At 38.7% G+C, this 26,749-nt stretch overlaps 1 protein-coding gene and 1 long non-coding RNA gene across 3 annotated transcripts in view; one reads left to right on the top strand and one right to left on the bottom strand.

Annotated features, from left to right (window-relative positions):
• Positions 1-15,047: 15,047 nt before the first annotated feature.
• The window catches only part of SLC16A4 (solute carrier family 16 member 4), a 26,884-nt gene continuing 15,182 nt past the window's right edge, over positions 15,048-26,749 (bottom strand). For both annotated transcript variants that reach the window (XM_003933431.4, XM_010344010.3), the window contains exon 8: positions 15,048-15,753. In XM_003933431.4, coding sequence (XP_003933480.2) covers positions 15,626-15,753 — 128 coding nt within the window. In that variant the 3' untranslated portion in view covers positions 15,048-15,625. The remainder of the gene's footprint in view (positions 15,754-26,749) is intronic.
• The window catches only part of LOC141580322 (uncharacterized), a 21,141-nt gene continuing 16,721 nt past the window's right edge, over positions 22,330-26,749 (top strand). The window contains exon 1 of the long non-coding RNA XR_012512537.1: positions 22,330-25,702. This is a non-coding gene — a long non-coding RNA (uncharacterized LOC141580322). The remainder of the gene's footprint in view (positions 25,703-26,749) is intronic.

The following is a 26,749-nucleotide window of genomic DNA, read 5'->3' as shown; positions in this document are numbered from 1 at the left end:
AAAAAAAGTTGCAGACAGGGCATTTATTTATTTGTGTATAAAACCATGTCATACAAAATGGGAAGGTACACAGCATGACAATTTTTTAAAAATTACTCTCAAGTCATTTTATTCCCAGCTGCACTGTGAAAAAAATTACCTGGGTTGAGTGTTAGATTCAGAGTTCTGGTTTTATAAATTGGAAACTTCCCTTTTGAGTTATTTGTGTGGTTTCCCAGTATCCTTCATGTGATCTAAATTTAGAGTTCTGTAAAGGAACTATTTCCAGGAACACCTTCAAATTGACTTGGGCTCAATTTGAAAAGTTTTGCTGTGAGCACTAAAATTGAAAATAAGGATTATCTTGATTTCAGTAAAACAACCTGAATTTCATAAATTGCCACTTCCATAGTTTAATTTGTATAATTGTTTACAAGCTGTTTATCTGAGACAATATATTTAGTAGCTTGTAGAGCATCTATTTTTCTTTTGACAGTAGTATATCCGATTATGGCTTCTGACTGTCATCTCTATCTCCCATTTCAATTTAGTCTTTTTGAGCTTTCCTGGTTAAAGATCCTTTAACTTAGTAACTTGAATTATAATCTAGTTTTAAAATCTTGGCAGAGGAATTTATTGAGTAACAAAATTCCTTCAAATCTCAGACAAGTTTAGTCTTGGGAACCAAGAAGAGATTTTGATCTGTCTATTCTCTTCAGCAATTTATGCTCTTAATTGGGGAAACTATATATAAAGAGGTGAATAGTTAATTTTTAATGATTTTTTTTTTTGGTGGGGGGGCAGGGTTTCTGTCGCCCAAGCTGGAGTGCGGTGGTGTAATCTCGGCTCACTGCCACCTCTGCCTCCCGGGTTCAAGCAATTCTCCTGCCTCAGCCTCCCATCTCAGCTTCCTGAGTAGCTGGGATTACATGCCTGGCTGATTTTTTTGGTAATTTTAGTAGAGAAGGGGTTTCACCATGTTGGCCAGGCTGGTCTTGAACTCCTGGCTTGAAGTAATCCACCTGCCTTGGCCTCCCAAAGTGCTAGGATTACAGGCGTGAGCTACCACGCCCTGCCTCTAATGGATTTTTATTGGTGATATAGGTGTATGAATGAGCATACGAACAGGTAGGTTACTTGAAACGGATGGTCAAGAAAGGCTTTACAGAAGAATTTGTTAGAGTAGGACATGGAATGGTAGAAGTTGAGATGGTTGTGTCAGGCAGATAAGCATGAATAAGAATATAACAGCTTGTGGATTGATGGAAAAGATAAGATGCAAACTGAAGCCTGGAATACTAGTAAAATGGTTGGGTTAACAAAAATAGGGAATCCTGAAGAGTAGGCCAGTTTGAGGGTTGGAGAATGGAAACAGATCAGTTGGGGCACATTGATAATAGTCATTTTGACTGTCTACTTCAGGTCAAGGATTCTGCCAAGTACTGTACATACATTATCTCATTTAAGTCTCATAACAGACCATAATTTGACAGTTTAGTGATAGAGCCACAGTTCTAACCAGCCCTTTGTCCCAGCTAAGGCTCTCTTGGTCACTCTGCTTGTGGAGGCTACGAATGGGATTAAAGCTGCAAGCCTGAAAAAATGGGCAGTGGATTTCAAACTATCAACATTGGCAGTACTTGCGAAACGTGCAGGCCCTTGGTACCTCCTAGATATTCTGGGATTTCTTAGGACCAGCATGACCTAGGAGTCTTTGTTCTTTTAGAAGTCCCCAGGTAATTCTGATGTATTCTGTGGTCAGTGGGCCGTGTGTTGAGCAACACCGGACCATGGAGAGTAGACTGCTGTGGTAAACTTAGGATAAAGTCATATTTGAGGCATGGGAAGAGAAGATGGTGCTGGAAAAAAGCCTAGGTAGGAAAACAAGAATTATATTGTCTCAGAAACTGAGAGGAGCTTCTATAAGATAACTTCAAAGCTATTGCGCAGACAAGGAGAATAAAACTGCAGTTGCCATGGAATTTATTATTTAAAATTGTCACTTAAGAAACATAACAGTTTTCTAGTCATGTAATTATTTCTCCAAGAAACTCAATCTAGATTACTATTTAATTTTGCGTCATAACAGCCCTGAAGATGGGCCACTGTTTTGTTTATGAAGTGCTAAAGGGACACCAGAAAAGTTTTGCCAGGAACTGATTGAGGTATCCTTGAGTGTTCAGAAGTCAATCTAAAAATACTGTGACTGTAGTCATAAAATTGAAGGTGATGCTGGGATTGAGTGTGTACACATGAAACTTGTTTTCATTAATGGATCATCACCTATATCAGCTACTTCTAAGTTACTAATAGGATTGAGACAAAGGCATTATAGGTAAAAGTGAGTGTATTTTTGTCCTGTAAATGATTGAGTATACTGCATTTGTGTTTCATAAGTATAGCCAATGAACTATTCAGATATTTGAGTACATATTATATACCAGACATTATTCTAGATCTTGGGAGTATATTTGTAAAGACGTGTTTCTCTTTTTCACGGAGCTTAGAGTCTGGTGGAAGAAAGGAGGTGGTAAGCTATGAATTAGGGCTGTTAGGCTCCAGACAGACGGTTTGGAGTGTATTCTTTTATTTATTTATTTTACTTTAGGTGCATACTATATCTGGATTGTATTCTAAATGCTGATTGCCGTGGGAAGCCATTGCAGGTTTTAAGCAGGGAGAGTGATATAATTTGATCAAGATTTGACTACCTAAGGAAAGTAATAAATTTCCTTCAAATGCCAAAGAAAATAAATTATTAGCATTTCACAAATTCTCTGTGAGACGATAAATACGTTCTTGTTAGAGATCAGCACTGCTCTTTTATTTAAGTACAATAATAAAGATTTTATTTTTGGGGGGCTCATAATTGTTGACCATCCTGAACTTTCAAAGCAGTCTTCTTTCTGAAGAGACCTCATTTTCTGAGCATGCCACTTCATATTATTTCTGCTTTCAATAAACTGTCTTGACATTTTCCATTGTAGTCATATATATGACTGATGTAACACACTGACCATGTTTTCTGTATTTTGTAACTTGCCGTTTTTCTAGTGATAACTAACCAAACTCCCTTGCTGAAAAATAATTTAGAGGATCTTTTTGTGAAATGGCTGTTATCCTATGCAAATAAGTTACATGTATATACAGTTTTTAAGTGCTGAATTTATCTTACCTTTCTCAGGTAACCAACAGATTCCTTTTTACCTATGAAAAAGACTTAGGGAAAAATTTTTGTACATAAGCATAAGTTATTACACCAGTGTCCACAATACAATTATTATTACAGGCAAAATTAATACTTTGGAATGCTGTATGTGTGTATATATTTTATTACACACTTTAAGACTTATAGGGAAAATTAATGTTTCATAAAACTGATTTGCATTTTAGCATACAGAAATTTTCTATCAGAGGCCGGGCGCGGTGGCTCATGCCTGTAATCCCAGCACTTTGGGAGGCCGAGGTGGGTGGATCACGAGGTCAGAAGTTCGAGACCGGCCTGGCCAACATAGTGAAACCCCATCTCTACTAAAAATAAAAGAAATTGGCTGGGTGTGGTGGCACACGCCTGTAATCCCAGCTACTTGGGAGGCTGAGGCAGGAGAATCGCTTGAACTCGGGAGGCAGAGGTTTCAGTGAGCTGATATCACATTACTGCACTGCAGCCCAGGTGACAGTAGGGGACTCCATCTCAAAAAAACAAAAACAAAAACAAAAAAAACCAGAAATTGCCTATCAGGTTGGGCGCTGAGTCTCACACCTGTAATCCCAGCACTTTGGGAGGCCGAGGCAGTAGGACTGTTTGAGCTCAAAAGTGCAAGACCGTATCTCTTAAAAAAATTATCAATAGTTTTACCTAGCTCCCAAGATAAGTATCTTATATATGACATTTGTGTATATTCTGTATGTACAGAAACACTTCAGTAAACTAGACTTCTTAATTGGAATTTTTCTGCATTCTATAGCAGAGGTCTCAACAATAATGGCTCAACAAGTGCAATGGAATCATTTGAGGAATTTTAATACCAGTGACTGGGTCCCACTCTCGAGAGATTCGTTTAAATTGATTAGGTTGAGTGGGTTTCTGCAAAGGGCCAAGTTTGTTTGCATTTTGTTTTAACTGCTCCCAGGTGATTGTAATGTGCAGTCAGGGTTGAGAACCACTGCTCTAGAGACAGATTTTATACCTACAGACACACACAATCACCCTTTTAAGGATTGTTTGAAAATCAAAACACTATACTTTGAGAATGTAATTGGGGTTCAGTACAATATGTGTATTGCTCAGTCTTCTAGAATCTGTTATTGAAAGTGTGGTCCTCAGACCAACAGCAGTAGTCTCACCTGGAAGCCTATTAGAAATGCAGAATCGCAGGGCCTTACCCCAAACCCACTGAATGGAACAAGATCCCCAGATGATTTGTATGCACATTAAAGTCTGAGAAGCAGTACTTTAGATGTAGCCATAAATGTTCTGTATGATAAAAATTGATAATTAGAATCTTCCATGTGCATAAGATTCTCAGATTCGTGCATTAGTCAGTGACATTTATTGTAAAGCGTTTTAAAAAATACTTTCAACAAGAAAAGTAGAATAAAAGAGTTCTTAAGTAGTGAGCCTCGGTGACCAGAAAATTACCAGAGGTCTCTGTCACCAAGACGGGAAGGGGTTACTGTTTTGCCTATCCTAGTTGGTTGGTTCTTGATTACTTTGCTATGCTTACATCTTTTCTCACCTTCCCATTGTATACTGGTCTCCTCTTTTCTTTGTGAGATAGAACATGTTATTTTTTACAGGTACAGGTGAGGATATTGTAGACACCCTGCTAATAGATGCCCCAGGATTTAGGAAATTTGATAGTGGTAGGTTTAGAGCTTTCTGTGAGGGGATAGATATGGGCAAGATGGAGGAATGGTTCCTAAGGTTTCTTAAGTGTATATACTAACTTCATAAATTAATTTTCCTTATATAACATGAATAAAATACCTATTAAAGTATACTGTGACAAATAATGTAGTATTAACATTATTTTGTATTAAAAGGAATGGTTCAGTATGAATGCTCAGAGACAAATAATGTATTAAGATTCCTGTATATTAAAAGGAATGTTTCAATATGAATGTTCAGAGAGTAAATTGCAGTGTATCAAATTAGGACAGGAATGATATTTTTATTATTATCATTTTTGAGACAGTGTGTCACTGTTGTCACCAAGACTGGAGTGCAGTGGTATGAACTCAGCTCACTGCAACCTCCATTTCTGGGGCTTAAGTGATCTTCCCACCTCAACCTCCCAAGTAGCTGGACTACAGGTGTGCACCACTATGCCTGGCTAATTTTTGTATTTTTAGTAGAGACAGAGTTTTATGATGTTGTCCAGGCTGGTCTTGAACTCCTGGGCTCAAGCAGTCCACCTGCCTGCGCCTCCCAAAGTGCTAGAATTACAGGTGTGAGTCATCATGCCTGACCATGTTTTTTTTTTTTTTGAGATGCAGTCTTCCTCATAGCCTGGTTACTTTTTTTTTTTTTTTTTTTTTTTTTGGGAGACATATGGTCTTGCTCTGTCATTCAGGCTGAAATGCAGTGGCACGATCTCAGCTTACTGCAGCCTCCTCTGTCTCCCAAGTTCAGGTGATTCTGCTTCAGCCTCCTGAGTAGCTTGGACTACAAGCGCGAGCCACCATGCCTGGCTAATTTTTGTGTTTTTAATAGAGACGAGGTTTCACCATGTTGTCCAGGCTGGTCTCAAACTCCTGACCTCCTGCCTCAGCCTCCCATAGTGCTGGATTACAGGCATGAGCCACTGCACCCGGCCTTATGCTTTTCATGTGTGTTTCTCATACCTACAGGCATATGAAAAGATAAAAATAATGTGTAAATTTTTATGACGAATGATTCCCAAATACATTCACCAAGCAACCCCGTGGATATCAGTTGAAGAATTGGAGTCAGATTATTTCTTAGATCCCACAATTTTAAGATTTCTAAATTGGTATATGTGACTTAGGGGGATTTTTTTCATCAAGCACAGCAATGCTAATGTCTCTAGAAAACTTTTCAAAGGTTCGTTTGTAATTTATAGATTTCTCCTAGAAATGAGAGGCTTTTAGTGGAGACTTCACCTATGTCATTGTTTCTCCTGACAAATTTCATTTGTGAAGTTTACTCTTTGCAGTGCTATAACCTTACTGAAAGTTCATTCCACAGAAGGAATGGATTCATTTGAACTTTAAGGTTTCGTGATTGACTCTACTTTATTTTCATAATGTATGAGTGCTTTTTTCCTTTAATGTAGTGGTTTAAAAGTGTTTTGGACCTTCAAAGACACCCTCTCTTCTGTTTGCTGCTCCTTAATTTTAGTAATGTCTGATGCCCTAATACAATTTTTTTAAAAAACATATGTGATATTGGAACTCCCTTATTTTTTTTTTAAAGCCAATTTTAAAGGGAGCTTTTCTAAGTACAGTAATTGGTTAAACATCTTTTTTCCTCCTGGGTTTCTTTTTAGGAACTACTGACAAAAACCTATAGTCAACTTTGGGATCTGACTTTATTATTCAGCAACTCAAAGATGAGTTCTAATTGGCAGACTTCTGGCACTGGCACTTGTCCTCCTGTTTCTATAGAAACTGGGTTGGAAGTCAGAGCTGCACAAAGGGAAAGGGTAAGTTTCTTTTAAATTCCATATTTATAAACCCATATCTTATTAACTGTGACATGGTGTCAGTTTTCACATGAGAGTGTATATCCTCGAACTAGAACTCAAATATGTGCTACTGATTTTCCCTTGAGTGGAAACTGACATCGAGTCATGAAATATAATAGGAGGGTTTAAATATGGATTTATTTTTCTTGTGACTGACTTCACATTTCTTGAAGCAGTGAACTCAATGTCATAATTCTCATTTGCAGTTATTTATAATTTGGGGATCATAAATTGGTTTTTATTATCTTAGATCTTATTCTATTTGTACTTTTCTGGTAAGTGAAAATTGGAAGGGTATTTTGAAAGTCTGCATGAATTATAAGTCTCTTTGTAGAAAAGTCTGATTCTTCTTTCCATTATAAAGTACTCTACTACTGATCAGTTTTTTTTAGTCTCTCTCCTCTTTTAGCCAAGCAGGATGAGTTCGTCTGTTGGGGCACATACATTTGTTTTCATCCAGGCAAACACCCATTATTTGTAGAACCTAAGACACCTGCCAGTTGGTGAGTCATCTTACTGCTATGGCTTCAGAAGACTGCTATACATCTGAAGTCTTTAGGTTTGAAATTGTTTAATTAGGTATGATAAGCACACTCTTTTGATTTATGGGTGCCGTATATAAATAACTTATATTGAACTGTGTCTAGTTTTGAGACAGTGGAAGGAAGACAGTGTTTGTTGTTGCTCTTTAAAAGTTATCTCACTTACTTCTTTGGTCCTGGCATACTACGCTTAACGGGTGGACTTCTTTTTTTTCTGCTGTAAGAACATTAAGGTTGGTTGACACAAGTCAAAGGGTAGAACACCTTGCCATTACTTCGGCTCAGTTTGTCCCTTTTAAAAATAGTTTGGCTGGGTGCAGTGGCTCACACCTGTTATCCCAGCACTGTGGGGGCCCAAGGCAGGCAGATCACCAGGTCAGGAGTTTGAGACCAGCCTGATCAACATGGTGAAATCCCTTCTCTACTAAAAATACAAAATTTAGGCCGGGCGTGGTGGCTCAAGCCTGTAATCCCAGCACTTTGGGAGGCTGAGGCGGGTGGATCACGAGGTCAAGAGATCAAGACCATCCTGGTCAACATGGTGAAACCCCGTCTCTACTAAAAATACAAAAAATTAGCTGGGCATGGTGGTGCATGCCTGTAATCCCAGCTACTCAGGAGGCTGAGGCAGGAGAATTGCCTGAACCCAGGAGGCAGAGGTTGCGGTGAGCCGAGATCGCGCCATTGCACTCCAGCCTGGGTAACATGAGTGAAACTCCATCTCAAAAAAATAAATAAAAATAAATAAATAAAATAAAAATGCAAAGTTTAGCTGGGCATGGTGGCGTGCACCTGTAATTCCAGCTACTCAGGAGGCTGAGACAGGAGAATTGTTTGAACCTGGGAGGTGGAGGCCGCAGTGAGCCGAGATAGTGCTACTGCACTCCAGCCTAGGCAACAGAGCATACTCTGTCTCAAAAAAAAAAAAAAAAAAAGTTTAAAAAGTGAAAGCTGGAAGCTTGTCAATAGGAAAAGTAAACTCATTTTTAAAAATTTCATTTCACAAGGCAAAAAGTTAATGCCTTAAAGTGGATTCTGTTATTTAAACTTGAATTTAATTATTTCAGCTCTAATGAATTCTCATTAAAAATGTTGTATGCCTCCTTTGTTGGTTTCTGTTTTGCTCATTAGTATTTGCATGAGGTAAAAATAGAAATGAATTTGTGGGGGTTTTTTTGGTTTGGAAGGTGACTAGAAAAAGCTTTAGTCTTTCACTGTGTGCCATCAAGTATCCAGATGTATTCTCCACTGCTTAATAAGGAGTACTCACCTTGTCCTGGCTTTAAAACTGAGAGTCCTTTATCTCAACAACAACTTTGTTTCTTTCTAGACACAGACAGTCACCCTAATCTTAGTTCATTCTCTGTATCCCTAAAAAAGCCTTGCTAAGTTGTTATTAATTATGATTTTGAATGGAAGGAGATTTCACAATATACTAGCTTCTGTCAAAATGTAGTATTAGGTATTTATATATATATATATATATATATATATATAGTATTTATATATGTATATATTATATAAATACCTAATCCTACATCTTGCCTGGAGACAGAGCCAAGACTCTACACACACACACACACACACACGCTAGTCCTTAACAATATATATTAAAAAAACAGAGTCTTGCTGTTTATATGTATTTAAAAAACAGAGTCTTGCTCTGTCTCCCAGGCTGGAGGGCACTGGTACCATCTCGGCTCACTGCAACCTCCACCTCCTAGGTTCAAGTGATTCTCCTGTCTCAGTGATTCTCCTGTCTCAGCCTCCCAAGTAGCTGGGATTACAGGCGCCCACCACCATGCCCAGCTAATTTTTGTATTTTTGGTAGAGACAGGGTTTCACCATGTTGGCCAGGCTAGTTTGGAACTCCTGACTGCAGGTGATCCACCCGCCTTGGCCTCCCAAAGTGCTAGCTAGCATTTCAGGTATGAGCCACCATGCCCAGCCACAGGCTCTTTTTTCAGGAAATGACTTACTTGTCTCAGTGATCCTAGGTCATGCCAGTTTAATTCTCACAGAAATAAACATGAAGTATTTTAAATAGATTTTAAAATTTGCTATTTTTTGTTTATGTATACGTTAAGACCATAGATGACAAATGTGAGACAATTGAGTAGATATTTGTGGCAAATGAGTAGCCACATGAGGCAAATATGTAGATATAAAGCCTTATACAAGGTGGTTCTGGCTTAAGAGAAACACTCAAGGCTTTTAAAAAGTATTGGGCTTTGAAGCTGGGCATGGTGGCTCATGACTGTTATCTCAGCACTTTGGGAGCTGGAATTGGGGGGTGTCACTTGATGTCAGAAGTTCAAGACCAGCTTGGGCAATGTGGCGAAACTCTCTCTCTACTAAAAATACAAAAATTACCTGGGTGCTTTGGTGTGCACCTGGAGTCCCAGCTACTTGGGAGGTTGAGGGAGGCTGGGGCAGGAGAATTGCTTGAGCCTGGTGGGAGACAGAGATTGCACTGAGCCAATATTGCACGACTGCACTAGAGCCTAGGCAACATGAATGAAACCCTATCTCAATAAAATTATAGGGCTTTGGTTTTTGGGGTTTTATCTGTTTTTGTTTGTTTGTTTGTTTGTTTTTCTTGAGACAGAGTCTCACTTGGTCTCCAGGCTGGAGTACAGTGGCGTGATCTTGGCTCACTGCAATAACCATCTCCTGGGTTCAAGCAATTCCTTTGCCTCAGCCTCCCGAGTAGCTGGGATTATAGGCAGGTACCACCACACCCAGCTAAGTTTTTGTATTTTAGTAGAGATGGGGTTTTACCATGTTGGCTGTGATGGTCTTGATCTCCTGACCTTGTAATCCATCTGCCTGAGCCTTCCAAAGTGCTGGGATTACAGGCATGAGCCACTGTTCCCAGCTAGGCTTTGTTTTTATATGAGGTCTTCAGGAACCACCATCCAAGTTTTCTACTATCTCTCTCTTAAAAACAGTTAAAATAATAGTATAATTTTTTCCTCATATGGAAAAAGCTGATTATATAGTTAGACAAATGTATTTACTAAAGGAACATATTTTGCAAACAAACAGGACATCACACCTACTAATATACCTCCATTATTTAAAAAAAATCACAAAAGTATCATTTCAGTCCGTTTAAGTATAATTACTGCTTTTAATAAAGTTAAACTCCTAGAGAATCATTAAAGAAGACAAGCCAGGGGCCATGAGCTAATTCAGCACCAGTAATTAGGTTTTAAAATTGGCTTTGTTAAGGACTAGCTTTAAGCAAATAACTTGTTCTTAATTGCTTTTGTTCTTTATATATAAAACATAAATCATAATACTTATCCATACTTGGTCACAGAATTGACATGATGATAATGAGATAATAGATGGGAAAGAACTCCAAAAAGTTATCAGTACCATAAGGTAGAGTTTTGGTGTCAGAAATTGTATTTTACAATAATATATATGGAAAATTCTTTATTTTATAATGATGGAATATCCTAACGGTTTTAAACATAAGCCAAGAAGTAGCAGAAAAGAAAATATACTAAAGTGTACTGAACTTTTATGTTCAAATTACCATAGCTCTACTAGATATGCGTGTATATTTTAAGGCTTACAATTTATAAACACTCCAACTATTAATAATAGCGTATCAAGGAATTGTAAGTGGCCCCATACGTAGGCGTTATTTTCTTTAATTAGGTTCACTGAGTATTGGGAGACCTAAGAAAGTTAATCATATTAACAACTACGTTATTATTATAATACATTGTAGCAGATGTGTTCTGTGGAGGTTTAATTTTGATGAAGGTAGAAACTGGGAGCTGGTTCTAGATACTTAGCGTCTTTGTGTTCTCTCTCTTTTTTTTTAAGACATGGTCTTGCTCTCTTGCCCAGGCTGGCGTGCAGTGGCACGATCATAGGTCACTGCAGCTTCCTCCAACTGTGCTCAAGTGATCCTGCTTCAGCTACCCGAGTAGCCTGGACTACAGGCACATGTCACCATGTCCAGCTAATTTTTAACAATTTTTTGTAAAGATGCGGTCTTACTGTATTACCCAGGCTGGTCTTGAACTCTTAAGCTCAAGTGATCCTCCCACCTCAGCATCCCAAAGTGCCAGGATTACAGGTGTGAGCCACCTGGCCTACATTCTCCTTTTCCTTTTTGTTTCAATAAAGACATTAAAATTTTAGGCCAATTTGAGTTAGATTTTTATTATAACTGCTTTCAATTAAATTAGCTTCATAATCCGTTGATACTTGCCAAGAAGCCAGAGTAATGTAAAGGGGAAAGAGTAGGATTTTGTGTCAGATTGTATTTGAATTATTAGTCAACTACTCACTGGGTATTTAATTTCTTTGACCTTCAGGCTGGGTGCGGTAGCTTATGCCTGTAATCCCAGCATTTTGGGAGGCCCAGTTGGGCAAATCACCTGAGGTCAGGAGTTCAGGACCAGCCTGGCCAGCATGATGAAACCACATCTCTACTAAAAATACAAAAATTAGCCAGACCTGGTGGCAGGTGCCTGTAATTCCAGCTACTTGGGAGGCTGCGGCAGGAGAATCACTTGAACCCAGGAGGCGGAGGTTGCTGTGAGCTGAGATCATGTCATTGCACTCCATCCTGGGTGACAAGAGTGAAACTCTATCTCAAAATAAATAAATAAGTAAAACAATTATTTAAAAAAAATAGTAATTTACTTGAACTTCAGTTTCTTCATTTGTAGAAAGGGCATGATAGTATAGTATCTCTCTACTTCTAAAGGTTATCAGGAAGATTATATAGGATATTTGTCAACTGGGCACAGTAACTTAGACCTGTAATTCCAGCACTTTGAGAGACTGAAGCAGAAGATTCACTTGCGCCTAAGAGTTCTAGATGAGCCTGGGCAACATGGCAAAACCCTGTCTCTACCAAGAGTACAAAACTTTGCCAGGTATGGTGGTGCATGCCTGTGGTCCCAGCTACTTGGAAGACTGAGGTGGGAGGATCGCTGGAGCCCAGGAAGAAGAGGCTGCAGTGAGCTGTGATTGTGCTACTGCATGCCAGCCTGAGTAACAGAGCAAGACCTTGTCTCAAAATAAGTAAACATTTTTTGAAAGAAAAATTTTTTAAAAAGATACGAGTTTACCTCAGTGACTGGTATATTATTAGATGCTGAAATAAAGTTATTGACCACTCTACCATACTTACTAATATATATGTTGTGTCATACTTGTTTCCTCTTTGTCTTATGCAATCTCTTGAGGGTGAAGAAAAAATCAGTGACTATCATGCTTTACTTGAAACTCCATATATAGCTGGGATGATATTCCTGCACTAGCGATGTTTTATATGGCATCTTATAATATTGTCCACAAAAATGACAACATTTCAGTAAATGGACAGGAACATCATAAGTTAATTGTTAATAGATGAATGCATTAATTATAGAAGTCGTTACCTTTCTGTAGTCTTGTGAGTCAGGCTTTCTCAATTCACACCACCCAGGTTTAGAAGGCCTATTACACATTGATTAGGATAAAGAACATCTCTGTTGCTTGGGATTCATAAAGCCTGAGAATTCAGTTTGGGGTTCTTAGTTGGTCTTACTTAAAATGTACAGCTTGCTTAGATAGGAGGAAGAATCAAGTTGCTCTAGGTAGTTGAAGTCCCTTTTAAAAATAATTGCTACTCTGAAGAGAAGGAGGAATTGAAAATGGTTCATAGTAAATCATAGATTTCTTTTCTTTTGTTTTGATGTGAAAGCAGAATGGACATTAGCAGCTACTGTATATGAAGGGCATTTTGCCTGATAAAAGTATGTTTTCTTTTTTTTTTTTTTTTTTGAGATCGAGTCTTACTTTGTTGCCCAGGCTGGAGTACAGTGGTGTGATCTCGGCTCACTGCAGCCTCCACCTCCTGGGTTCATGTGATTCTCCTGCCTCAGCTTCCTTAGTAGCTGGGACTATAGGCACACGCCACCATACCTGGCTAATTTTTGTATTTTTAGTAGAGACATAGTTTCACCATGTTGAAAAGGCTGGTCTCAAACTCCTGACCTCAAATCTACCTGCCTCAGCTCTCAAAGTGCTGGGATTGCAGGCATGAGCCACCATGTCTGTCACAAGTATATTTGCATGGGTTTAATCCTCACAGTACATCTATGAGGTAGGTTAGTAGTATTCTCATTTTACAGAAGAAGAAATTGGGTCTTAGAGAAGTTAATTTTAAATAGCTTTCATGAGGTCATATAGTAACAAGTGGCAGAGCTGATATTATTAATTAACAATTTTTGCTGTTTGTATGTGTAAAGGGGTGGTATTTTAGCTTTTTTCATATTTTCTTATGTGTAAAATGTAAAAATATTAGCCATCTACATCTAAATGTAAAAATGACATTTTTTTTTTAATTAGAAAACCATTTTCTTTTGCTTTAGTCAGAAAGCCATAAAAATCATATTTGAATAGGATCGACTACTGTTTTTTAAGATAAATGAGATTTGAACCCAGCTTAATTTGGTTCCAAAGCTTATGCTAGACTTTGGAGAATACAAAGATGAATAAAATCCTTACTCATCTTGCAGACTAATGGAAAAGATTGACATGTGAGTTCATGCAGTACTCTGTTAAAAGTTAGATAGGATTCCAGAAGAGAACGACAATGCTGGGGAGGATTTTCCAAAGGAGGTAGCCTTTGAGTCAGATAGTAAAAAGTGAAATGGTGCCTGGTGGAGAAGGCGTATATAGGCAGTGACAGAGTGACAGGGTATGGAGCTAAAACCAGTCTTCAGTTTAGAGTTTTTCTCTGTAGGGAATCAATAGACATTTTAAAACAGCAAGGAACGGAAGAGTTGAATAATGATCATGGTAATAGTTTAAGAAGCATTCTGGGCCAGGTGTGGCTCACACCTGTAAACCCAGCACTTTGGGAGGCCAAGGCGGGTGGATCACTTAAAGTCAGGAGTTTGAGACCAGCCTGGCCAACATGGTAAACCCTGTCTCTACTAAAAATACAAAAATTAGCCAGGCATGGTGGTCCATGCCTGTGATTCCCAGCTACTCGGGAGGCTGAGGCAGGAGAATAGCTTGAACCCTGGAGTCAGTTTCTGGTGAGCTGAGATCGCACCACTGCACTGCAGCCTGGGCAACAGAGTGAAACCCTGTCTCAAAAAAAAAGAAGAAAAAGCATTCTGAAGGACATGCCAAGGGAGGTTGATGGTTGGTGTTGCTGATACAGAGAACTTTAGCTGGTTTTTTTCCTCTTAAAGATGACTTGGGAGGAGGAGGGGAAAAAAAGATCACTCAAATAATGAAGGTTCTTTATTTACGTGCAATTGCTTAGTCTAAGTGACGTTATTAGTTAACATAATTCCATATATAAGAAACGTCTTGCCGGGCGCGGTGGCTCAAGCCTGTAATCCCAGCACTTTGGGAGGCCGAGGCGGGTGGATCACGAGGTCAAGAGATCGAGACCATCCCGGTCAACATAGTGAAACCCCGTCTCTACTAAAAATACAAAAAATTAGCTGGGCATGGTGGCACGTGCCTGTAATCCCAGCTACTCAGGAGGCTGAGGCAGGAGAATTGCCTGAACCCAGGAGGCGGAGGTTGCGGTGAGCCGAGATCGCGCCATTGCACTCCAGCCTGGGTAACAAGAGCAAAACTCTGTCTCAAGAAAAAAAAAAAAAAAGAAACGTCTTTTCATTTAAACATGTTTCCCATTAAAACCACCTCTTCAACTTTCATTTAAATCTTGTAAAGAGACATTTCATTATTTTTTTAGTGTGAATATTTTGGTAATTAGATGTAGTAGAAAAATAATACTTTGATGGGCAAAATGCTGTTCAAATGATCTTGAAATAAAGAAGTTTTAAAAGCAGTTTTTATTTACTTTTTATTATTTAGCAATACATGTTTGTCAGAAATTTAAGAACTTAAGTAATGCAAAGAAAGTAAGGATTACCTTTAATCAATAAACAAAGATAAACTTTTGATGGGAGTATATGCCATACCAGTCACTAAGTAAGGTTTTAATATTCAGATTCCGGAGTTCTGATCAATCAATAACTATACTTTACACTTATTTAAATTAAGAAAAAGTTTTCTATCTTTATATATTTTAGTGACTGAATTACCATGGCATAATTGAGAGTTTGGATTTATTATAGTTTACTATGATTTCTATTTAATATATAAGGTACCCAATTAAAATTTTAGCCTATTTGATTAAATACTAACAATATAGGTTGCTATTCCTCTTGTCTTACTACCAATTAGACATTTCTCAGAATGGTAAAGCAAGAAGGAACCTTAAAGGCTTGTCTGGTTTACCTTCTCATTTTTACAAATGTAGATGCTTTTCTTTCAAGCTTTTGTTTGCAGTGACATATTGGGTTAGATTTTCTTTCGTTAAGCTCTCATTTTATTGCAGTCATTTTTCTTTCATGTCAGGCTGTTTTTCCATCTCTCAGCAATTGGTACAAAAAAAAAGGAAACTGAAGAGAGGAGATAGCATATGCCAGAGAAGTAGAAAGAGCCGTTGTATGTCTGGGTATAATCATATAACCAACCTGGAAGGAAGGAATGATTTCTGTTAGTAAAGGAAATTTTTCCATTAGTAATTCTCAGCCATGAATTGTTCCTCAAATGAGCCTCCTGTATTGTGATCCATTAGAAGTTAGTGAAGCTTCTTAGCTGTCCTATTTTTCATTGACGAAGTTGAATCAGCTCACCCAAGTTAGGAACTTACACCATCTCCAATCTTATAGGGGATGTTGGAGAAAACTAGGGACACATACCATTTTATTTTACCATGAATTTTATTAGAAGACCACTGTTATGAAGAAATAATAATAAATTACTATTTTCCAAACAAAAAGTGAGAGAACTAATTATTATCTTTTTTTTTCTCCTTTACTAAACAAACACTGAATACTTACTATATTCCTGTTAATATTGCTAGGTATTGAGGATGCAATAGTGAGCCAAAACAGATATGGTCCCTGCCCTCACAGAACTTACAGTTTAGCAGGGAGGTAGGTACCAACCACATAAATAAATAACACGTGATAAGTACTATGAAGGGAAGGTCCAGGGAGCTATGAGAATATTTGAGAAGGATCTGACTGCCTGATACTTGAGTCTTGCTTTGTCACCCAGGTTGGAGTGCAGTAGCATGATCTCAGCTTACTACAACCTCTGCCTCCTGGATTCAAGTGGTTCTCCTGCCTCAGCCTCCCAAGTAGCTGGGATTACAGGCACCTGTCACCACACCTGTCTAATTTTTGTATTTTTAGTAGAGATAGGGTTTCACCGTGTTTGGCAGGCTAGTCTCTAACTCCTGACCTCAAGTGATCCTCCTGTCTCAACCTCCCAAAGTGCTAGGATTACAGATGTGAGCCACTGCGTGCATCTGGCCCTAATTACTTTTTAAAAGCATAAGTTGGAGGGTCTTCAAAGTCTCTTGGCTAACAGCACATGCTAGAGCTTAAGCAAGACCCTTTTTTAAAAAAAAATCTGAGTGGGTGATAGCAAAGAATATTTATTGCTAAGGCACATCGCTGGAAAAAGTCAACGCTGAAAAAGGCAAATAATATTGGTATTATCATGACAATAATTTTGGCCTCCTGGACTTCCTAAAGGGTCTCACAGACCTTTGGGGGTCTGTTGACCTCACTTTAAGAGTTCTTTTCGGCCGGGCGCGGTGGCTCACGCCTGTAATCCCAGCACTTTGGGAGGCCGAGGCGGGTGGATCACGAGGTCAAGAGATCGAGACCATCCTGGTCAACATGGTGAAACCCCGTCTCTACTAAAAATACAGAAAAAAAGTAGCTGGGCATGGTGGCACATGCCTGTAATCCCAGCTACTCAGGAGGCTGAGGCAGGAGAATTGCCTGAACCCAGGAGGCGTAGGTTGCGGTGAGCCGAGATCGCGCCATTGCACTCCAGCCTGGGTAACAAGAGCGAAACTCTGTCTCAAAAAAAAAAAAAAAAAATGAGTTCTTTTCTAGAGTATGTAGTAGGTATATCATATCTAATCTCTTATTCCAGAAATTTCAGTGCTGTACGGCAGCACAGGTCTAGGTTCCAGAACAAAATAGATGAAGTATCCCTGAACAAAATAGATGACAATATCTGCCCTCATGGAGCTTACACTATATCTTTGATTTTTCCCTTCTATCTTAGATCATGAATGCCTCACTGGATATGCAGAATATACCCTCCCCCACCTTTTTCTTCTGGTCTGGTTGTCTCATCTCTTTGTCCCTAAGAGAACCAAGAGGAGATGAGACAACCAGACCAGAAGTGGACTTAATTTATTTTTGTTTTATAGTTCTGTGTTTCTTGTTGTTAATGTAAAAAATAAATGAATAGAATGTTTTAGCCTCTTAAGTTCAACTAACTTTAAGTTGCTTTTTACTTATTGACTCCTGTTTGATCAGTGACCTCTATTAAATGTTTCTTGGAGTTACTAGAGTGAAAACAATTAGGACAAGTCTTTGTGTTATGTTAATAGTTATTGACCTATAGATCTCTAAGAAATAGGTGACTAGTCTCTGAACTCTTCTACTAGACTTTTCTAGAAAGGAGGGAGTACGAAAGGTCGCAGTCCTTACTCTGCCAGTCCCTTGTCTTTCTTACCTTAGTCCCACCAGCACAGCAAATTTATTAGAGTGTATGTGTCTATATGTATAGATGTATATATAAAACCTGTGAATTATAAAATAGTGGTATCAGAAGTAACACCCTGGGAAAGACTAGGAATTCTTTGACACAGACAGTACTACTAAAATGTCAGGTAGGCCATAGCTAAAAGTAAAAATGAATTGAAGAAAAAAAACATTTGTAAGCCTTTTATTTATTTCTTTTCTTTTAAAAAATTTCTGATAGAGACGGGGTCTAAGTTGCTCGTGCTAGTCTCAAATTAACCTGGTTTCGAGTCATCCTCCTGCCTCAGCCTCCCAAAGTGCTGGGATTACAAATGTGAGCCACCATGCTGACCAAGCCTTTCATTTTATATATACACACACGCACTCTCACACTTACTCACTTTTTAAAAATTTGAGATGGAGTCTTGCTCTGTTGCCCAGACTGGAGTGCAATGGCACAGTCTCAGCTCATTGCGATTTCCGATTCCTGGGTTCAAGCGATGCTCTTGCCTCAGCCTCCCAAGTTGCTGGGATTACAGGTGCATACCACCACACCCTGCTAATTTTTTTGTATTTTTAGTTAGCCAGGCTGGTCTCAAACTCCTGATCTCAGGTGATCAACCTGCCTTGGCCTCCCAAAGTGCTCTGATTACTGGTGTGAGCCTCACATTAAGTATTAAAATATAGTCATGTGGCACGTAACAGGACAAACCTCATGAGGTTATGATATGCATTTTTACTGTATCTTTCTATGTTTAGATACATGAGTACTTTGTTTAGATACATATCTTTCTATATTTAGATACATTACCTATAATATTCAGCATAGTAACATGCTGTATAGATTTGTAGCCTAGGAGCAGTAGGCTGTGCCATATAGCCTAGGTGTCTAGGTATACTGTTCATATGATAACAAAATCATCTAAACACATTTCTCAGAATGTTTTCCTGTTGTTAAGTAACTCATGACTGTATTTAACGTATTTTCTTGCCAGGGCAGGGAATCATTCAGCATGTTTTAGAATTATTTCTATGTATTTCCATGCAAAAAATAAAATCTAGATGAAATAATTGTTGTAAATCTGTTTCTCCCAGTCATATTCGATCATTGAGATATTTGTATTTTTTAGATTCTAAATTAAGATCCAATTGCCATGCAGTAGGATAATAGTATACAGTGAGTATTTAGTTTTAGGATGCTACTTATACTAGCAAATTTGGGGTGAAATGTAGGATGCAGAACTATACATACGACTAATTATTTTATGAAAGTATTAGCTGTTACAGTCAAGCTTATATTCAAGTGACTACTTGGTAAGTTAAATTCTGAGCTTCATTGGTATTGAAACATCTACTTTATTTGACTGGAATAACTAGCGTTTCTCTTCTGCAGAAAATAAAAGGATTGGCCAGGCGCAGTGGCTCATGCCTGTAATCCCACCACTTTGGGAGGCTGAAGCAAGCAGATCGCTTGAGCCCAAGAATTCAAGGCCAGCCTGGGCAATGTGGTGAGACCTATCTCTACAAAAAAGAAGTACTAAATTAGCTGGGTGTTGCTCAGGCATGGTGGTTCATACCTGTAACCTTAGCACTTTGGGAGGCCAAGGTAGGAGGATCTCTTGAGCTTAGGAGTTCAAGATCAGCCTGGGCAACATAGACCTTGTCCCTATTCTATCAAAAATTAGAAAAATATTGGAAAAATGCTGGGCGTGGTGGCTCACGCCTATAATCCCAGCACTTTGGGAGGATGAGGTGGGTGGATCACGAGGTCAGGAGACGGAGGCCATCCTGGCCATGGTGAAACCGTGTCTCTACTAAAATACAAAAAGTTAGCCAGGTGTGTTGGCACATGCCTGTAGTCCCAGCTACTCAGGAGGCTGAGGCAGAGGAATCCCTTGAACCTGGGAGATGGAGGTTGCAGTGAGCTGAGATCACGCCACTGCACTCCAGCCTGGCAACAGAGCAAGACTCTGTCTCAAAAAAAAGAAAGAAAAATATTGGAAAGGATTAAAAAAGGTAAAAAAAAAAAAAAAAAAAAAAAAGCCAGGTGTCGTGGCATGTGCCTGTAGTCCCAGCTACTCAGGAGGCTGAGTTGGGAGGATTGCTTGGTTCTAAGAGGTTGAGGCTGCAGTGAGCTGTGATTATGCCACTGACCTCCAGCCTGGGCAACAGAGGGAAAATGAGTATCTGATTTTACTAGATCTCTGTATTTTTTTGGTAACAGTATGAAAAATCTATTCAGATGCACTTTTGATCCTAAACAGTTTAATGCTTCTAAGTAAATATTTTTAAAAGAAATTATTGTTGATAGTTCAGAAGCCACTATATTCTAACCATTTTAAATGGAAGCACACATATAAATTAACATTCAGAAGACTAGATTCCTTTGTGGTTACAGCATAAGCATTGTGAATGTCAGAGAAAGACAAGATTACATACTGGTTATAATCCAGGGTTAGGTTCGTGTATCTGAATGTTCATTCTATGCTGGGTATTACTGTGTATAGCCAGCACCCTGAGGAATAAACTGACAACTGATGCAGAATTATTAAGCTGAAGACCTCTGTAAGCATTTCCTCAGTGTCTACAGGCTACCTGCATCAGATTTACCCAAGATGCATGTTAATAATGCAGATTGGTTGGATTTTGTCAAGTATAACTTCATCATGGGTGGCACTCAGTTGATTCTTATGCACAGTAAGATTATTATTGAACAGTAATAATTATTAAATTTGAGTTATTCATCCCAACTTTTTTCTTATATCTATGGCTATAGGACTTGTTTTAGGCAGAAATGTCTAATAATGTTTTCTGTGATAATTTAAAACAAATAAGATTGGGCTGAGCTTCCTTAAACACTTGTGCAAACTAGTTTTTTTATAGTCAGCAAAAAAGGAATAAGAATAATCATTCAAGTTTGATATTTAATATAGGATTCTGAATTCATTTTGTAAGTGTTAATATTTTTAAAATTCCACATCATTTTATATGTTAGGCCATACATTTAGCATCCTATCTAAAAAGTATTCATACTTCCAGACATCTCAGAACTTGATTGTTAAGCTAAGTTATGAATCATTTTTATTAGGATTACTATGTAAGTTTACTATTAGTCATCTTATTAAAATTTAACGTAGCTGGGTGCAGTGGCTGACATCTGTAATCCCAGCACTTTGGGAGGCCAAGGTGGGCAAATTGCTTGAGCTCAGTAGTTCGAGACCAGCCTGGGCAACATGGTGAAACCCCATCTCTACTAAAAATAGAAAAAATTAGCCAGGCATGGTGGCATACGCCTGTAGTCCCAGCTACTCGGTAGGCTGAGGTGGGAGAATCACTTGAACCTGGAAGTTGCAGCGAGCAAAGATCATGCCACTGCACTCCAGCCTGGGTGACAGAGGGAGACTCCGAATCAAAAAACAAACAAAAAAGTTATACCCAGAAGGTCCTTAATTCTAATATTTCTTGGTGCTAGTTCTAATAAGTGGTTGAAAATTCTACAGGTGACTCATCAGAACTGAATCAGAACTTCTAGCGGTTGAGTTGTAGCATACTGGCAGATTTCCAAGGTGTGCAAAGACACACCTTGTTTTCTCTCATCCCTGGAGCTACTGGAGCCACCAGCTGGCTATAGGCAATCTTGTTCTTTTACTTCGCGTGTATTGTGCAAATATTTTCTATATGTGTCGTGATAGGAAAATTCTTGGGAAACTTGGCTTAGCAAATTTAAATCTCAGGGTCTTTTAAGATGGAAACTCACTAAAGTTTCCTTGATAGAAATTTACAGTAAGATTTGCTGGGAATGCTTCAAGTAAATGCTTCTGTGCTGTGAGTTTTAAGGATTGTGATCTCGATTAGGATTTGGAAGCTAGATTCTTTGGCCTTGCAAAGTGTGTTATATAAGGGAAGAACTCCTCTTCTTAAACCAAAATAGAGAGCTATTTGGAATTTATTTTTGATGTCTTTGTAAGTATTCATCGGTCTTAGGAAAACTGAATCAAAGCAAAAGTCTGTAATGCTTTGTAGTTTATGGGGAAAATAATCACTAGACAAATAAAATACTTACTTTTATTTATTTATTTTATTTAATTTATTTATTTATTTTGAGACGGAGGTTCGCTCTTGTTACTCAGGCTGGAGTGCAATGGCGCAATCTCGGCTCACCGCAACCTCCGCCTCCTGGGTTCAGGCAATTCTCCTGCCTCAACCTCCTGAGTAGCTGGGATTACAGGCGTGTGCCACCATGCCCAGCTAATGTTTTGTATTTTTAGTAGAGACAGGGTTTCACCATGTTGACCAGGATGGTCTCGATCTCTTGACCTTGTGATCCACCCACCTCGGCCTCCCAAAGTGCTGGGATTACAGGCTTGAGCCACTGCGCCTGGCAAAGTACTTGCTTTTTAAAGCCTTTTTTTCCTGCAGAATTTATAGAGGAAAGAGCTATGCTCTGCCTTCTTACTTTCTCCCCACTTACCCCCTACCTCCAGAAGGGGTTTTCCAAGTAAAATTTTAGGCCATAGAGAAATTATCAATTGATAGGCCAAGGTGACTGATAAAACTCTAGAGGTCAGGACGGGTAATAGTGCAGCAAGGACCAGATGGAATTTTTGCTTAATACTGTATCTGAAATTGAGGGCGGGATAGATAGGGAATGACCTATTGTTTCATGAGGAGATGACTTTTTTGTGATAATGGTAAAGAGATGAGCTTAGATGGATGAATATATATTTTAGCACTTATCTTCTTCCATAAAACACAAATAGACTTGATACAAAATTACCCTTCTCACTCCATGGTATTTCTGATGAGATACAAGATTGGCAAATAATAGTAAGAGAGAGACAGACATACTTGTTTAGGAGCTAAGTTGACTTAATGTATGCTGGAGTATAATTGACTTACAACTATTTGGGGTTAGAAGTGATTTTTCTAGGGCTGTTTGGGGAAAAAAAAAACACTTGTGAAATACCTGCTTGACTTAAACTTCAATATATTTTAAAGTCATTTTATTATCCTACAGCTCAGAATGTCTTCAATTAAAGGTAAGAAAATAAGTTGTAGAGGTTCTAGACTGTGGTTCTTAGTATGAAGTCCTGACAGTATATGTGGCAGAGTGAATACCGTGTCGCCACCTGGTGAGTCATGTGAGAACTTTGAATAACTTTCATCTTCTGTGTGTCCCACATAGCATGTAACAGAGCACTATGCTAGTCATTGCTTGATAGTTATTGAATGAATGCCAAGTTCCAAATATTTATTTGATAGTAACTTGATCACCAAGTAATCAAATAGTTACTTTTAGGGAGTTTCCAGAAGATATTTGTGATTTTACAATTATATATGTATGTTAGCATAGGGTATGCATTTGTCAGTTGGGAAGGGGGAGAATATGGAGAAGCAGGGAACTGCATTCAGTTTTATTTTATAGGCAACTAACATGGTCCCTTGGTTTTATTTTAAAATGAAATCGAGCCTTGAGCATTTTGAGCTTACATGTCACATTCCTTGAATGCAAGAGTAGGAATTTCATGTAAGTAGCTTACATTTGGCCTGTATCTTGAAGAATGTGGTTAGATATACTTGCTTTTCTGTCCAAGGCACTATTTTCGTATTTATATTGCTTTTTGCAGGTTTACTTTGGTTAATGGGTCTGTGAGAAAAAGGCTTAAACTATCAGTACTTCTCATTTTCCACAGCCTTCCAAGGCTTCCATCTTTGTGCCAATGTGTAGTTCTGGGTACCCCCTAACAGCAAAAGCAGCAGTTGGGTTTGGATGAGCTGTGTGACATTTGGGCTACACTTAGGTCTACTAACCACTGTGGTCAGGGAACCTAGAACAATCCTAAAACTCACCTACTGTAATGCAGGCCATATTTTTTTTTAACGAAAATTGAAATTGTCACTGAGTATTGGAAAGGAGGAATAAGAAAGGACTTTGGGATGGAGTGAGCAGGCAGAGCGTTGCATTACGGAGGAGGTGTCGGGGCAGGTAAGTTTTAACTTTCATCCTTTTAATTTGTCCGTTTCAGTAAAGATCTTGTGAAGAATTTTGTTGTTACCATTATTTCTTAAATTCATGAAAGAAACATAAGAAATCAAGATGTATAATTTTCTTGCCCATATTCTCTATATTTTTAAAAAATAAGAATATGTCTGAATTTCTTGTGCTATTTTTGCTTTCCTTGATTTATTAAAATATGTTGCATAGGACTAATATTGTTTTCTTTATTTTCATACAGGAAGGAAGGAGAGAAATATTGTTCATGTAATGTGTTACCTTTTTTTATCTGTGTAATCTACAAGAACATGGCTGAAATGTTACCATTTTTAACTAATGGTTTGGCTGAAGATTATTATGAAAAGTTTTACTTTTGTAGATTCTTAATTAAAAATGCCTATACTGTTTTATAGGAGTTTCAACTTTTGCAATTTGGTAATAACAGATTTAGGTAAGTAAAATATGAGACTCTCATACAGTTCTGAAGATCTAAGTTTGGTTGAGGATTCAGTGTTTCGTCACCAGTAAACATTTTGATTCAGTTAAAGATAAAGACTCAGTTCTGCCCACACAGGCAAGAACTGAATTGATCTGTACATCAACATTTCTGATGTTTCTTTGGTAGTTGCTGCTAGAGTCAGAAGTTAGGAACAAATCTAATGGCCTTTGTAATGTCCTCTTTGTCATTTCACAGACAAATGACTTACAGGAACAAAGCTTTCCTGAAATTTCTTTCTTCAACAGATGGTTATTGGCACAGGATTGCAGTTAGAATCTTGTTTAAGATCCTAGGAGCACTTCCTGGACTAAAAATTTCTACATAAGCTTTAGCAACAGCCTTATAACTTCCTTTCACTTTTTTGTAGAGCTTATAGGATGTATGGCTGCCTAATTAATACTCTGAATTAATGGGTAAAAAAATTCATTATGAGTTCTTCATCCTCACTTATGGTGCTAGAATATACTGGATTTGGGGTAAAACAAAAGCTTGTTAACTTTTTTGTTTGTCTCTTTGATGGAAGTATTTTGTATCTCATTTTACATTACATAGGGGTGTGTGTGTGTGTGAAATAAAAGTTTCAAAATAAAGTGATATACTCTGTTTTTTTAATCTGCTCTGTGGTAGACTGTCTTTTTTCATAAAAACAATGAGATCATGACCGAACAAATTTATTTCAAAACACACATGTATACCTGGAGCTTTTTCTTTTCAGATAATGGTCTTCGGAAAACTTGCCTTGTCTCTTTGTGTGTTAAACTATTTAAACATTTTATTTTAAGAAGTATACAATATAGGACATTAAACATTGTTATGGTTTTATTGCTTGTCTTTTTCATTTGAGTAAGATGTTCCATGCCCTTGTATTTGTTACTTCCTCGTACTTTTAGCCCAGTAGGCTTGAAAAGTTCCAAGGCACTACCGGGACAGCCAGTGAAGAAGGAGCGAGATGGAAAAAATGCATCAGCAAACTGTGTTTGAGCTCTAAGTTTTGTATCTCACTGACCTGGGTACTAGCCGTAGTGTAGTTCTGCGAGATACTTTAAAATTCCAGCCTGCTTTCCAGGTATGAAATGTAGGCTCAGTGTTAGCATGGGAAGGGGTGTGTTCATAAATGGAAGTAAGAGAGTTGGGTGCATATTTCTATAAATTTACTTCTTTAGAATAAGTTAGCCTTAATTGAACCTTAGATAGTGGCATATATTTTCTTCCTGGTAATAATTTTTTCTTCTCTTTCTTTCTTTTTTTGTTTTTTGAGACAGGGTCTCACCTATCTGTCCAGGCTGGAGTACAGTGGCATGATCAGGGCTCACTGCACTCATTCCTGGGCTCAAGCAATCCTCCTGCCTCAGCCTCCCGTGTAGCTGGGACTACAGGTATGCACCACCACACCTGGCTAACTTTTAAAAATTTTTTGTAGAGATGGTGCCTCACTGTCTTGTCTAGGCTGGTCTGGAGCTCCTGGACTCACACAATCTTCCCATCTTGCTTCCCTAAGTTAAGTGATGGGATTATAGGCATAAGCCACCATGCCTTCTCAGTAATAATTCTTATTATCTTTAGTTTACGTTCTCCTCCTTTTAATATGTACCTTTTCTGAGTCTTTTTTTTTTTTTTGAGACGGAGTTTCGCTCTTGTTACCCAGGCTGGAGTGCAATGACGCGATCTCGGCTCACCACAACCGCCGCCTGGGTTCAAGCAATTCTCCTGCCTCAGCCTCCCAAGTAGCTGTGACTACAGGCGTGCACCACCATGCCCAGCTAATTTTTGTATTTTTAGTAGAGACGAGGTTTCACCGTGTTGATCAGGATGGTCTCGATCTCTTGACCTCGTGATCCACTCGTCTTGGCCTCCCTAAGTGCTGGGATTATAGGCGTGAGCCACTGCGCCCGGCCTTTTTTTTTTTTTTTTTTTTTTTTTTAGATGAAGTCTCGCTCTTTGCCCAGGCTGTAGTAAAGTGGCAAAGTGGCATGAAGTGAAGTCAGCTCACTACAACCTCCATCCCCCGGGTTTAAGCAATTCTCCTGCCTCAACCTCCTGAGTTAGCTGGGATAAGGTGCCCGCCACTATGCCCAGCTAATTTTTGTATTTTAGTAGAGACAGGGGTTTGCCATGTTGGCCAGACTGGTCTTGAGTTCCTGATCTCAGGTGATCCACCTGCCTCTGCCTCTGAAAGTACTGATATTACAGGTGTGAGCCACTGTGCCCGGCCCCTTTCTGAGTCTTAAGAAGTATAAACTTGGCGGGGCGCAGTGGCTCACGCCTGTAATCCCAGCACTTTGGGAGGCCAAGGCGGGTGGATCACGAGGTCAAGAGATCGAGACCATCCTGGTCAACATGATAAAACCCCGTCTCTACTAAAAATACAAAAATTAGCCGGGCGTTTGGCACGCACCTGTAGTCCCAGCTACTTGGGAGGCTGA

The sequence above is a fragment of the Saimiri boliviensis genome, chromosome 11 (assembly GCF_048565385.1).
Source record: "Saimiri boliviensis isolate mSaiBol1 chromosome 11, mSaiBol1.pri, whole genome shotgun sequence".
Taxonomy (NCBI): domain Eukaryota; kingdom Metazoa; phylum Chordata; class Mammalia; order Primates; family Cebidae; genus Saimiri; species Saimiri boliviensis.
Note: the sequence above shows the minus strand (reverse complement) of the source record. Positions and strands in the feature narration are given on the sequence as shown.